The sequence below is a fragment of the Urocampus carinirostris genome, chromosome 15, assembly GCF_059441175.1.
Source record: "Urocampus carinirostris isolate Australia breed hairy pipefish chromosome 15, RoL_Ucar_1.0, whole genome shotgun sequence".
Classification (NCBI taxonomy): Eukaryota; Metazoa; Chordata; class Actinopteri; order Syngnathiformes; family Syngnathidae; genus Urocampus; species Urocampus carinirostris.
This window is the reverse complement of record NC_142363.1, coordinates 1,486,797-1,501,796: the sequence shown is the minus strand read 5'-3', so window position 1 is coordinate 1,501,796 and position 15,000 is coordinate 1,486,797. Positions and strand designations below refer to the sequence as shown.

Sequence of the window (15,000 nt, the reverse complement as noted above, 5' to 3'; positions counted from 1 at the left end):
CGAATAACTTTAGCCAATAGTGATCGATTCAACTGATGATTGACACATCTTTTTTGGCCAATTGCAGGCTTTGTTTTGCCGTTCAAGCCAATGCCAGCCTGTAAATGATAAAAAGGATCCGCCCCTCGACCTCCCAATAACTTTAGCCAATAGTGATCGTTTCAAATGATGATTGACACATTGTTTAGCCAATGAAACGCGGGTAAAGAAATCCCAGCATACACAGCGGACTACTTGGCGTTCGGGGGAAAATCTAGTTGGAGGCTGCGAAGACTTTGCGAATAATTATGATCCATAAATAAGGCTCACTGTATTATAAGGCGCATGGTCAGCTTTTGAAAAAAATAAAGGCTTTTAGGTGCGCCTTACAGTGCGGAAAATACGGTACATTTTATAGATAGCTCCTCTTGTGTCCAATACAACAAAATCTCATGGATATACTTATTACATAGGTCAGATATCAATAATTATAATAGTTACAATAATCAAATATTTCATACACTAATCTTCGCAATCAACGTCATAATGCGCATATTGTCACTGCGGCGCCAGTGATAATAACAATAAAAATAAACACAATACTTATACTTACAGTTCTGATGTAATAGGCAACAATAACAACCATCGTTAACCATAGTTTGAAATGCAGTATTTCCAATCTCCCTCATATCCAATTTTTTTCATCCCTGTATTTCGCCAGTAATGCTTTTTTGTATTTAAATTTGAACACATGGATAGTTGGACATTGTTTGATCTCATTTTGCAAATTATTCCAAAGTCTGACTCCACACACAGACACACACATACTTTTCCTGGTGATTCTCACGTTTGGGATTTTGAATTCACTACAGCCCCTCAAGTTATAATTTCCCTCTTTCTGAGTGAATAATTTTTGTATGTTTTCTGGCACCATGTTTTTGTTGACCTTAAATAACAGTTTAAAAACTTTTTTAAAAATTCATTAAATCATCAAATTTCAATAATTTGGACTGCATGAATAAAATATTGGTATGATCCCGATATCCTACCCTGTGTATGGTTTTTATTGCACGTTTTTGAAGGATAAAAAGGGGCTGTAGTGAACTTTTGTAATTATTGCCCCAGACTTCTGCACAATGTGTTAAATATGGCAGAAGGAGAGAACAATATAATAAATACAATGCATTATAATTTAAAAGAAATTTGGTCTTATTAATTATTGAAATGCTTTTAGATACCTTAGTTTGTATGTGTTTTCCAACTTAATTTATTGTCTATAATGACCCCTAAAAACGTAATTTCTGATACAATGTCTATTTGAAACATAAATATTTTGTTTGTTTGTTGTACATGATTCAATTGTTTGTTTGTTTGTACATGATTCAGATTGAATCGTTTCTTGTACATGATTCAATTGTTTGTTTGTTTGTACATGATTCAAATTGAATCGTTTCTCCGGCGCCGTCACGAATGGCAGCCACTCCAGCAGCTCCCGTGTTATTTTTCGATTGTTCTCAGTTATTTTCGATTGTTCTCAGCTTAGGGATGCTGCTGGAAAAGTGAATTTCCCTTCGGGGATGAATAAAGTATCTATCTATCTATCTATCTATTGCGACACCATCCACTTTTACTTCTAAATCTTGATTTGCCTTACGATTACCAAAGAATATAACTTTGGTTTTATTTAAATTTAAAGATAATTTATTTATATCCATCCATAATTTTAGGTTAATTAGTTCACGATTAATACAGGTTACCAAATCAATATAGTTATCATTTGAATAGAAAATGTTAGTGTCGTCTGCAAATATTACTATTTTCAATAGTTTTGAAACATTAAAAATATCGTTAATATATAAATAGCTTTGGTCCCAGGATAGAACCCTGTGGTACTCTACAACAGATGTCCAAATATTCAGACGAAAACTCTCCCATTTTTACATATTGCTTCCTCCCCATCAAATAACTTTGAATCCATTGCAAAGCCACTCCCCTGATGCCATATCTTTCCAGTTTTTTTAATAGTATATTATGATTGATGGTATCAAATGCTTTTTTTTAAGTCAATAAATACCCCGACTGCGTATCTCTTCTTTTCTGTACTATGGGTGATTTCTTCTACTGCATCAATAATTGCCATTGTTGCTGATCTGTTTGCTCTAAAACCATATTGACTTTCATTAATCAATTTATGTTTATCTACAAATTGTTCTAGTCTATTATTGTAAAGTTTGAGGAAGCAGAGATACCGGTCTATAGTTTGTAAAAATGTGCTTGTTCCCATTTTTGTATATTGGTATAAATTTTGCTATTTTCATTTGATTTTGAAACTTGCCTGTTAGAAATGATAGATTACAGATGTAGGTCAATGGTTTCACAATGCTATTTATAATTTGCTTAATTAGTACCATATCGATGTCAAAACAATCCATAGACGTTTTGTTTTTACAGTTGTTAACCACGTCTAAGATTTCTGATTCCGTAACCCCAGATAAAAACATGGTCTTGGAGTTCATTTTTATCAATGACTCAAATTGTTTACCACTGCACTCTGGGATATTTGCAGCGAGCTCTGGTCCAACATTTACAAAATAACTATTGAAATTCTCCACAACTTGATTTAAATTATACTTTTTTACTGTTCTTTTCAATAAAATAGTTTGGATATGCATTGCTTACATTTATTATACTATTTAATATATCCCAAATACCTTTGATATTACTTTTGTTATGATGTAATAAATTGGTATAGTATAATTTCTTGCTTACTCTTAATATTCCTGTCAATTTGTTTTTGTACGTTTTATATCAGGATTCGGCTTCCTCAGTTCTTAGTTTAATACATTTTCCATATATCGTATTTTCCGCACTATAGGGCGCACCGGGTTATAGGGCGCACCCCCAAAAAATAGTTTTTGGTCCTATATCTTCCATAGATAAGGCGCACCGGATTATAAGGCGCTACAATGGGAACGTCGACAAAACAGTCAGATGATTCAGTCAAACTGATTACCCCCTTAACATTCCCAAAGCTTGCAAAGAAGCAAATACGTGTCGTAGACTCGTGCGGATGCGGTGTCCGTACGATGTCACTCAATGCATCGTTTCAAATATTATTCGGAAGGTTAAAGTCTTGGGATTCAAGAAAGCCAACCATTCCTTAGTTTCTATTTTCTTTTTCGCTCGCAACGTTACTGTGCATATGACAACAAACACTTGGAATTGAGTTCAATTCACTCAACTCATCACAGCAACATCAAGATCGTTCTAAAACAAGATACCGGGAAAATATAAAGCCGCATAGCTCACCTAAGTTCTCACGTTCAATAATGATACGCAATCATGGTCTTCTTACAACCGTGAGTGTAGTAAATCCAGGAGAGTAAAATGTTTACAAATACAGACTAATGAAACATGTTTCTTTATGCCGTAGTTTAGCAAGCTTGCTATTCAGTCATCTTTTTCAGCCAATTGCAGGGTTTGTTTTAGCCCTCTAGCCAATCCGAGGCTCCGAATAACTTCAGCCAATAGCGATCGATTTAACGGATGATTGACACATCTTTTTCGGCCAATTGCAGGGTTTGTTTCGGCCCTCTAGCCTATCCGAGGCTCCGAATAACTTTAGCCAATAGCGATCGATTCAAATGATGATTGACACATTGGTTAGCCAATGAAACGCCGGTATATAAATCCCAGAATACACCGCGGACTACTTCACGTTCGGGGGGAAATCGAGTCAGCGGCTGCAAGTTGTGAGACCTTGCGATGTAATATTGAGCCATATATAAGGCGCACTGTATTATAAGGCGCATGGTCAGCTTTTGAAAAAAATTAAGACTTTTAGGTGCGCCTTATAGTGCGGAAAATACGGTACATACTTCTACTGTTAAAGTGTATTATTGAGAATTTGCCTTCAGATTTAACGAAAGTATTGTATTCATTTCCAGTATAATATTTGCAATTGTCTGAGCTAGCTGATAGGAATTTGTGGTCAGGATCGAAGTCATCTAATCTTGAATTATTGGAGTCAGTGTGATCAACAATGCTCAGTTCCGATAAAACATGACCTAATATATTATGATGGATTTTTTTTATTGTGATCTGTAATAAAGGTGTCCATATTGTCAGTCCAGGATGCCATTGTTACACTTCAGGCAAATCTGTCCAGCTCCTGCATTTCTCGGACCCAAAGTATTTTTGCTTCTTCTGGAGTGCCGTTTAACTTTATGTATACTCTGCAGTTTGAAGTCCAGTTTCCTTGTATTTTGTTCGTTTTCCTCAGAAATCGAGCCTGTCTTGTTAGAGTTTTTTTTTTGCTTAAGTGTTCATTTAAATAAACATTAGTCCCTTTTAGTTTTTTCCTTGCTTAAGGATTTCATGTTTCCGTTTTCTGGTGATAAAGCTCATGATGGTCGCCTAAGGTCAGTTCTCACCTCTTGTTAATTGGTGGCATGCTTCTATGTCCTCAGCATTGATGGATATGCCTTTTTTGCTCATAAAAGCAATGACCTGTTGCTCAGCAGAATCTTCATCAGCATCCGTTGCAATATTTTTATTTGCCACAGCATTGGCATAGGTCCGGGGTTTAATGTCAAGACCGGTGATAATAATGTCCTTTATCCTGGTGTACTGTTCCAGATCTGCTACGCGTCCTTCAAGCGCAATAGTCCTCTTGTCTTTCTCCATGTTTTCATTTTTTAGGTCTTTGATTTCAGCCATTAAACTCAAGATTGTGTCTTGTTGTTTAGTGACTATATCCATTTTATCCATTAAAAAGCCGAGTGACTTTTTAATTTCCTCGAGTTCTTTATCTCTGCTCGGCATCTTGAAAACTTCACGCTTCTCTTACGGCACCGTCCGCTGATCGCCTCACCCGATCGCCCTCTGAGTCTCAAGTTGTTATTTCGCCAGACTTAGTTTCCCCGGCTTTTGGTCGCTTTACAAAGTAGCGCCGCCATGTTTGCCAGCGTCAACAATGGCCAATGTCGGAAAGCAGGCGAATCGGCCTCCTTTCTGCACTGGTTTTTGAATGAAAATCCGCCGAATCAACGTCAACATCGACTCCGTGCTCTATGTTCTTTTCGAAACCCACAGACGCCGAAATCGTAGCATTCAAGTGGCCATAGCATATTAGCGGCTACGCTAGCTTCACTCACAGTGCGGTGATAGATCATTACTTCTTCCTTGCAGATTCCCCATTAACACAAACGTTTTTTTCAACCATTGGTATTGTCTTACTCTGCATGTCTGGCATTCTGCAGGCGGGTGACCTCCTGTGTATATATATATATATATATATATATATATATACATACACATATATATACATACATATACTGGACTGTCTCAGAAAATTAGAATATTGTGATAAAGTTCTTTATTTTCTGTAATGCAATTAAAAAAACAAAAACGTCATACATTCTGGATTCATTACACGTCAACTGAACTATTTCAAGCCTTTTATTATTTGAATATTGCTGAATTTGGCTTACAGCTTAAGAAAACTCAAAAATCCTATCTCAAAATATTAGAATATCATGAAAAAGTATACAAGTAGGCTATTCAACTAATCACCTGAATCATCCAATTAACTCGAAACACCTTGCGAGGGTTTCCTGAGCCTTAAAAACACTCAGCTTGGTTCAGTAAACTAAATCACAAGTATGGGGAAGACTGCTGTCCAGAGGACCATCATTGATACCCTCCATCAGGAGGGTAAGACACAAAAGGAAAATTCTCAAAGAGCAGGCTGTTCACAGAGTGCAGTTTCAAAGCATATCCACAAAAAGTCTGTTGGAAGGGAAAAATGTGGCCGGAAACGCTGCACAACCAAGAGAGATGACCGCAGCCTTATCAAAATTGTGACGAAGAGCCGCTTCCAGAATTTGGGGGAGCTTCAAAGACAGTGGGCTGAAGCTGGAGTCCAGGTATCAAAAGCCACAGTTCACAGACGTGTCCGGGAAATGGGCTACAATAGCCGTATTCCCATGGTCAAGCCACTTCTGAACTCAAGACAACGGAAGAAGCGTCTGACTTGGGCTATGGAGACGAAGCACTGGACAGTTGGAGAGTGGTCCAAAGTCCTCTTTTTAGACGAAAGCAAGTTTTGAATTTTATTTGGGGGTCAAGGCGCCAGAGTCTGGAGAAAGGCTGGAGAGGAGCAAAATCCAAGTTGCTTGAAATCCAGTGTGAAGTTCCCACAGTCAGCAATGGTTTGGGGAGCCATGTCAGCTGCTGGTGTTGGTCCACTGTGTTTCATCAAGTCCAGAGTAAATGCAACTGTGTACCAAGAGATTTTAGAGCACTACATGCTTCCATCTGCTGAAAAGCTCTATGGAGATGAGGATTTTATTTTCCAGCATGATCTGGCACCTGCCCACAGTGCCAAAACCACCAGTAACTGGTGCACTGACCATGGCATCACTGTCCTTGATTGGCCTGCTAATTCCCCTGACCTGAACCCCATTGAGAATTTGTGGGGTATAGTTAAGAAGAAGATGAAAGACACCAGACCTACAAATGCAAATGAGCTGAAGGCCGCTATCGAAGCATCCTGGGCATCAATAACACCTCAGCAATGCCACAGGCTGATTGCCTCCATGCCACGCCGGATTGATGCATTAATCCGTGCAAAAGGATTCCCAACCAAGTACTGAGTGCATCAATGGACATTTTCAAATGTTTGATTTAGTTTTGCTGTTATAAAATTATTTTTTTACTTGGTCTGAGGAAGTATTCTAATATTTTGAGATAGGATTTTTGAGTTTTTTTCAGCTGTAAGCCAAAATCAGCAATATTCAAATCATAAAAGGCTTGAAATAGTTCAGTTGATGTGTAATGAATCCAGAATGTATGACATTTTTGTTTTTTTAATAGCATTACAGAAAATAAAGAACTTTATCACAATATTCTAATTTTCTGAGACAGTACAGTATATACATATACATACATACATACATACACACTATATATATATATATATATATATATATATATACACACACACACTAGGTAACACTTTGTAGCACTACCTTTTGCTGCGATTACAGCTGCAAGTCGCTTGGGGTATGTCTATCAGTTTTTCACATCGAGAAAACTATTTTTTTCCCATTCCTCCTTGCAAAACAGCTCAAGCACAGTGAGGTTGGTTGGAAAGCGTTTGTGAAAAGTAGTTCTCAGTTCTTTCCCCGGATTCTCAATTAGATTGAGGTCTGGACTTTGACTTGGCCATTCCAACACCTTGATATGTTTTTGGACAACCATTCCATTGTAGCTTTTGCTTTCTGTTTTGGATCATTGTCTTGTTGTAAGACAAATCTCCGTCCCAGTCTCAGGTCTTTTGCGGACTCCATCAGGTTTTCTTCAAGAATTGTCCTGTAATTGGTTCAATCCATCTTCCCCTCAATTTTAACCATCTTCCCCGTCTCTGCTGAAGAAAAGCAGCCCCAAACCATGATGCTGCCACCACCTTGTTTGACTGTGGGGATTGTGTGTTGAGCTGTGCTGCTTTTAGGCCAAACATAACGTCTTGTATTGTAGCAAAAAGTTTGATTTTGGTCTCATCTGACCAGAGCACCTTCTTCCACATGTTTGGTGTGTCTCCCAAGTGTCTTGTGGTAAACTTTAAATGGCACCTTTTTATGGATATCTTTAAGAAATGGCTTCCTTCTTGCCACTCTTCTATAAAGGCCAGATTTGTGCAGAATATGACTGATTGTTGTCCTATGGACAGATTCTCCCACCTCAGCTGTAGACCTCTTCAGTTCATCCAGAGTGATCATGGGCCTCTTGGCTGCATCGCTGATCAGTTTTTTCCTTTTATGAGCTGAAAGTTTAGGGGGACGTCCCGATCTTGGTAGATTTGCAGAGGTCTGATACTCCTTCCATTTCAATATTATTGCTTACACAGTGCTCCTTGGGATGTTTAAAGCTTGGGAAATCTTTTTTGTATCCAAATCCAGCTTTAAACTTCTCCACAACAGCATTTTGGACATGCCTTGTGTGTTCCTCGTTCTCCATTATGCTCTGTGCACTTTAAACAGGCCTCTGAGACAATCACAGTGCAGGTGCATTTATACAGAGACTTGATTACACACAGGTGGATTACATTTATTATCGTTAGTCATTTAGATCAATATTGAATCATTCAGAGATCCTCACTGAACTTCTGGACGGAGTTTGCACCACTGAAAGTAAAGGGGCTAAATAATTTTGCACACCTACTTTTTGGTTTTGTTCTTTGTTAAAAAAAGTTTAAAATATCCAATAAAGTGTGTTCCACTTCATGATTCTGTGTCACTTAATGTTGATGCTTCACAATAAATTTCAGTTCTATATCTTTATGTGTGAAGTCTGAAAGTTCACAAAGTTTTGCAAGCCACTGTTACAAGCAAATATAACATACATAATAAAAGACATAACATTATTTCGTCAAAAGTTTGAATTTACCCCTGAAAATTATTGAGTTTGTTGTCTGTGTCTCACCTGGTTGTCAAACTTCAAAGACTGTGTACCCACAAGAAAACGAATGAAATCGGTTTCTGCCGTCTGGGCAGTCAGTGATCGAGCCTGCAAACCATTTACAGAAAAACAATAATGACATGACCGCAAACTGAGAGCATCAGATAAAAACAATAAGCATTTAAAATGTGCGCGAATCAATAGGAACACGGGCAAAAAATAAATACATGCTATATCTCCGTACCTGGAATTCAAGTCCATAAATGACCGGAGCGTCGTCTTCCATTTCAATTCAGTTTTAAACGGTGCAGATTTTAATAACACCAACAGCACAAAATATCAAAGACATCCAGTCCTTTAGAATGATTTTCCTCACATCCGCTGTCGCAAAAATATTTAGTACCAGTGTGCAACTGAATACGTAACCTTATCTTTTCAACGTTGACTACGTTCGAAAACATGCGCAAATCTACTCAGGAATCACTCCTACGTCGTTAATATGAGATATATGGCAACTACGGTTTGCCGTGCTAAATAACTTCCGGGTGTGCGCTGTATACTTCGCGTGCGCACTGAATTTGTATGTGTACTCGTATGAGGGGTGAGAAAATATACTTATGTTGTACTTGTTGCATCCATTTTTTATTTTTAGATTATAATTTGATATTTTGCAACCACTATGTACCTTTACAATATTTGTGCTTTTCCCTTAAGTTTGGTTTTTGACAGCTCTATCTGCTACGTTAGCAAAACAGCTAAAAGGCATCAGTAATTGCGATTTATTTATTACGCTACGTTACTTGGACATGTAGTACTACGATGGCACACGTCAACTTCAGATTTTGAATACAGTGCTGTTTTTTTATGAATTGTATTTGCGTAAATTGCTCTGTGTAAAACATGTCTTCTGTTGTGTTAGCCTGTATTCATAGCTGTCATCCTCATTCGATTGCTCCCCTTACTAATGTTTGGAATTCCCCTTATTAAGTGATAATTAACCTTAAAATGCAACGCAGCTGCTATTTACTTACAACAACACAGACTATTGTGTCCATATACTCTGTTTGTACTTGACAAGTATTGTAGTTGTGTTTTTTTTACATTTGTTTTCCCAAACATATATTCATTTTAAATCCACCTAAACGCCTTACATATGTCTTCTGATATCATTTAGAAACTGAAAAGCAGTAAATGGATTGTGAGGAGGCTCCAGCCCAGCGACCAGTCACTTTAGACATCGCGGTAAAGGATGTCACCCAGGAGAAACCATCCCAAGAACCCCCAGCGTCAACTAGCAGCCACACTCCTCCCAGGGACAACATTTTGACACAAGAAGAGAGCATTGACCTGGGGGGAGACTTTGCGACACCCCAAGGTGACAGCAGTCTGTCACCATCAGAAAGCCTGTTGGACAAGCTCAATGACCAAATGATGGAGAGTGTCCTTATCTCAGATTCACCTATTATCAGTGAGGAGGATGATATCACTCCAATCGATCCATTAATTAAAGCAAGCACTAAGAGGAATCTAAGCTTCGCAAAATGTGATGCAGACGGACAAGCAGACCACTTACAGATAATGACTGTGAAAGAAGTTTCAGACCTACATCAGGATGAGTTTTCAAAGAAAAATATTGAGACAAGTGAAAGAGAGCATTCATCTCATGCTGAAACAAAAAGCCCAGCTGATCTTAAAAGTGAGAATTTAGTGTTGGACAAGGGGACACATCTCAAAGATGAGCCTGTGCCAGTGTGCACAATTTTCAACCAGAGTAAACAACCAAGTACACTGATACCAGGCGGTTTTCAGCCCACTCTTATCAAATCCCCCAGTTTGAATATGGGGAGCGGTGGTGGAAGTGATGAAGCTGCCACCCCCAACAAGTTGACTCTTCCACTTGTTTGCCAGCCTAGTCCGAGCCTCAGCAAATTCTTCACTGATAACGGACAGGCTAATCCAGCCTCTGACTTTTTTGATTCTTTCATGGTCCCTTCTTCCTTCATATCAGTGTCGAACCCTAATGCAGATATCCCACCGGGTCCGGCTGCAAACACTCTCTGTTCCTCCCCCTTGGATCCTGCGAGTGGTCCTTCTTCACATTATGTCCCTCCTGAGTGCACAACCAATCCTCAGCTTTCCTTATCCCAAATGTTTCCATCTTTAAATCACCCCCTGGCATCTGTTCCGACGACTGAGCCACAGCCTTTCAACCAGCTTCAGGCTGCGTTTTCAGGAAGTGACGACGCATTTGCAACGGCGCTTAGCCTTAGTGAGGTGGACAGACGCCATGATGCGTGGCTGCCATCTGAAGAGACAAGGAAGTTTTTGCTTTCCACAGCCTCGCCGCAGTACAGGCAAACATATGCTGAGAGTAACAGATTGACCATGCCGGGTCTCAAGTTTGACAACCTTCAGGTGGGGAAAAAAAAGTGTGCGTGTGTGTGTAATATTTAAAATAACTTAAACTCATTGTCAAATGTTTTGTTTTGGTAAATTTTCAAAGATATGGAACACATAAAAGGGACAATTTTAATTTGACAAGCTTTGACACGCTGATGATCCAAAGGTTTTTTTTTTTGTAAAAAAAACGTCAAACACAAATTAGTTGCCAACGGGGAAAAAAAATCAGTCGATATGAAAATACACGAAATCATGCCTATAGGTATTTTGTAACAGATGACAAGTGAAAGAGAGCCGATTCAAAGATATGGAACACATAAAAGGGACAATTTTAATTCGACAAGCTTTGACACGCTGATGATCCGAAGGGTTTTTTTTTTTGTAAAAAAAACGTCAAACACAAATTAGTTGCCAACGGGGAAAAAAAATCAGTCGATATGAAAATACACGAAATCATGCCTATAGGTATTTTGTAACAGATAACCCCTTAACTTTCCAACGGCCCACTGGCGGACCGTCAGATTGTTGGTAAACAAAGGTCTGTAGCCTAGATGGTAGGGCGCCCGCTCCGAGACTGGGAGGTCGCTGGTTCAAGCCTCGGCCGAGTCATACCTAAGACTTACAACATTGGTACTCATTGCCTCCCTGCTTGGCATCAAGGGTTGGAATTGGGGGGTTTGGTCACCTAATGATTCCCAACACAGCAGTTGGGTAAAAAAAAAAAAACGGCGCTGATTGAAGGTGACGCGTCACATCGAGAGGCTCGCGTGTCAAATGATTTCCTTTATATAGCATGTTTATGGTTCATACTGGCTGAATAGATAAATACAAAAGTGTCTTCACAATGTCACCAGTCACTGAATTACGTGACACAAATCATTGGAAAGCAAAAACTCTTGGGGTTTAAGATATGATGACTATTTCAAAATATTTTCATCACAGAAACATCATAATCAGTCTGAAAAAGGAAATAAAAACTATAAAAGCCAACCAAAAGTTTATTAATATTCAACTTGTGAAATGATTCCCCACAAACGTGGTCACAAAAGTCCAGCCGATTCAACCATAAAACCATATAATATTCATTCTGAATCACACGATAACGCCTAAAACATTCCCGATTGTTGTAATCTGCCTGTTTGGCTCCCCTTTTAAAATAAACAGACTCGTCAAAGGGTTTCCGATATTGCCGTTTTTCTCTGACCTTTTGATTGACAGCACTCCTGGAAATTTTTTTTTTTCCACGATCCTTAGTTGGGCTGCACAATTTTGGAGGGGGGGGGGGGGGGGGTGCTCCCCCCTGCTTTATTCCTGGACCCTGGCTATTTCAGCTGAAAATGAAAATCTCCATTCTGATCCCTGAATATTGCAATTGTTATGCGATTTTTGATTTTAAAAAGAAAGGGCCTTTTTTGTACTAGGTTTTTTTTGTAAGCTCTCATCCTTAACCTGAATGGAGCATGCCACCCTTTTCCGGTTGAGTACCATGGTTTCAGACTTAGAGGTGCTGATCCTCATCCCGGCCGCTTCACACTCTTCTGCGGATAGCTTCAGTGAGAGCTGAAGTCACGACATGAGGAAGCCAACAGCACCACGTTATCTGCAAAAAGCAGTGATGCAATGCTGAGGCCCCCAAACCGGACTCCATCCCCACCAAGGTTGCGCCTAGAAATTCTGTCTATAAAGGTTATGAACATAATCGGTGACAAAGGGCAGCCCTGGCGGAGTCCAACCCTCACCGGGAATGAATCCGACTTGGTGCCGGCAATGCAGACCAGACTCTGGCACTGGGCATAAAAGGACCACACAGCCCAGATAAGACTGTGCGGTACCCCATACTCCCGAAGCACCCCCCACAGGGCCTCCCGAGGAACATGGTCAAATACCTCCGCCAAGTCCACAAAACACATGTAGGCAAACTCCCATGCACCCTTAAGGACCCTGAAGAGGGTTTAGAGAACCACCATCCCAGTCTGCCAGTCCAGAGACACTGTCCCCGATGTACACGCGTTTCTGCAGAGGCGTGTCAACCACGCCCACAACATCCAGAGCATTAATGAACTCCGGGCTCGAGTTTTTTGCCTCGGCAACCTCCACAGCCGCATTCCGCTTGGCCAGCCAATACATTCCAGCTGCTTTTAGAGTCCCACAGGTCAGGAAGGCCCGATAAGACTTTTTCTTCAGCTTGACGGCATTCCTCACCGCCGGTGACCACCAACTGGTCTGAGGGTTGCCGCCTTGGCAGGCACCGACTACCTTAAGGCTGCAGCTCTGATCAGCCGCCTCGACAATAGAGGCGCGGAACATGGTCCACTCGGACTCAATGTACCCCACCTCCCTCGGGACATGGGCAAATTTCTGCTGGAGGTGTAAATTTAAACTTCTTCTGACTGGAGATTCTGCTAGCCGTTCCCAACAGACCCTGACAACACGCTTGGGTCTGCCAGGTCGGACCGGCATCTTCCCCCACCATCGGAGCCACTCATCACGAGGTGGTGATCAGTATACAGCTCCGCCCCTCTTTTCATCCGAGTGTCCAGAACATGCGGCCGCAGGTCGGACAAAACGACTACAAAGTCGATCATCGAACTACAGCCTAGGGTGTCCTGGTGCCATGTGCACATATGGACACCCTTATGTCTGAACATGGTGTTCGTTATGGACAAACCATGACTGGCACAGAAGTCCGATAACGATACACAACTTGGGTTTAGGTCAGAGTGGCCGTTCGTCCCAATCACGCCCTTCCAGGTTTCACTGTCATTGCCCACGTGAGCGTTGAAGTCTCCAAGCAGTACAAAGGAGTCCCCAGGGGGGCGCGCTCTCAGGCACACCGTCCATGGACTCCAAGAAGGGTGGGTACTCTGAACTACTTTTTGGTGCATAAGCACAAACAATAGTCGTCAGGACCTGTCCGCCCACCCGAAGGCGGAGGGAGGCTACCGTCTCGTCTACCGGGGTGAACCCCGACGTACAGGCGCTGAGCCGTGGAGGAACTAATATACCCACACCTGCTCTGCGCCTTTCACCACAGGCAACTCCAGGGTGGCAGAGAGTCCAACCCCTCTCGAGAGGACTGGTACCAGAGCCCAAGCCGTGTGTTGGGATGAGTTCAACTAAATCTACTCAGAACTTCTCAACCTCACACACCAACTCGGGCTCCTTCCCTGCCAGAGAGGTAACATTCCATGTCCCAAAAGCCAGTTTCTGTCGCGCCAAGCACCCCTCCCTTGGCTGCGACCGAGCTCTCTATCCACCCGACCCCTTGAGCGCCTCCCACGGGTGGTGAGCCCATGGGAAGAGGGACCCATGTTGTCCCTTCGGGCTGTGCCCGGCCGGATCCCGTCAGCAAAGGCCCGGTCACCAGGCGCTCGCCAGCGGACCTCACCTCCAGGCTTGGCTCCAGAAGAGGCCCCCGGTAACCCGCGTCCGGGCGAGGGAAATTGTGGCCTAATGTTTTTTGTCTTCATAAAGGGTCTTCTGATCCGCGTTTTGTCAGGCCCCTCACCTAGAACCTGTTTGCCATTGGTGACCCTACCAGGGGATTAAAGCCCCCGACAACATAGCTTCTAGGATCGTTGGGACACACAAACTCCTCCACCACGATAAGTTAGCAGATCATGGAGGAGTCACCCCATCCATCCAACCATATTTTGGCCTTCCTCTCATTCTATTTTCCACCACTTTTGCACCACATACTCTCTTAGTCAAACAGACTTCATTCTTTCTTTCCATGTGTCCAAACCTTTTCAGAACATTTTTATCAACACTCAGCATGCTCTTTCACCACACCAGTTCTATACACTTTTTGTCTTTTATGTCACTCAGCCATTTTTAATTGAATATTTTGTTACTACCTGGATTACAATGATATTATTGATTAGTTACCTAGTGACTGTGTCCAACATTTACAGGGTGATGCTGTAAAAGATCTGATGCTTCGATTCCTGGGGGAGCAGGTGGCAATGAAGCGGCAAGTCCTCACTGCCAACTCTGTGGAACAGTCCTTCTCTGGCCTTAAAAAGCTCATTGTAAGTTTATTAATGCAGCGGTAATCAACTACATGATGTTCTGAAGAAGAACATGACATTAATTACTTTACTGCAGCTTTTGAGGAATGTTGTAAATCGCGCATCAGTACAGTGAAAAAAAGTTGGGTGA

The 15,000-nt window shown here is 41.3% G+C and overlaps 2 protein-coding genes across 2 annotated transcripts in view; one reads left to right on the top strand and one right to left on the bottom strand.

The window, feature by feature from the left end:
• The window catches only part of eipr1 (EARP complex and GARP complex interacting protein 1), a 140,473-nt gene extending 131,554 nt beyond the window's left edge, over nucleotides 1–8,919 (bottom strand). Inside the window, exons 1-2 of the mRNA XM_088353857.1 lie at nucleotides 8,684–8,919; nucleotides 8,464–8,547 (exon numbers count right to left, since the gene is read on the bottom strand). Of these exons, the coding sequence (XP_088209983.1) occupies nucleotides 8,464–8,547; nucleotides 8,684–8,725 (126 nt within the window). The 5' untranslated portion in view covers nucleotides 8,726–8,919. The remainder of the gene's footprint in view (nucleotides 1–8,463; nucleotides 8,548–8,683) is intronic.
• Nucleotides 8,920–8,978: 59 nt separating this feature from the next.
• trappc12 (trafficking protein particle complex subunit 12) overlaps nucleotides 8,979–15,000 on the top strand; it is a 52,776-nt gene continuing 46,754 nt past the window's right edge. Inside the window, exons 1-3 of the mRNA XM_088354182.1 lie at nucleotides 8,979–9,040; nucleotides 9,614–10,854; nucleotides 14,754–14,870. Coding sequence (XP_088210308.1) covers nucleotides 9,631–10,854; nucleotides 14,754–14,870 — 1,341 coding nt within the window. The 5' untranslated portion in view covers nucleotides 8,979–9,040; nucleotides 9,614–9,630. The remainder of the gene's footprint in view (nucleotides 9,041–9,613; nucleotides 10,855–14,753; nucleotides 14,871–15,000) is intronic.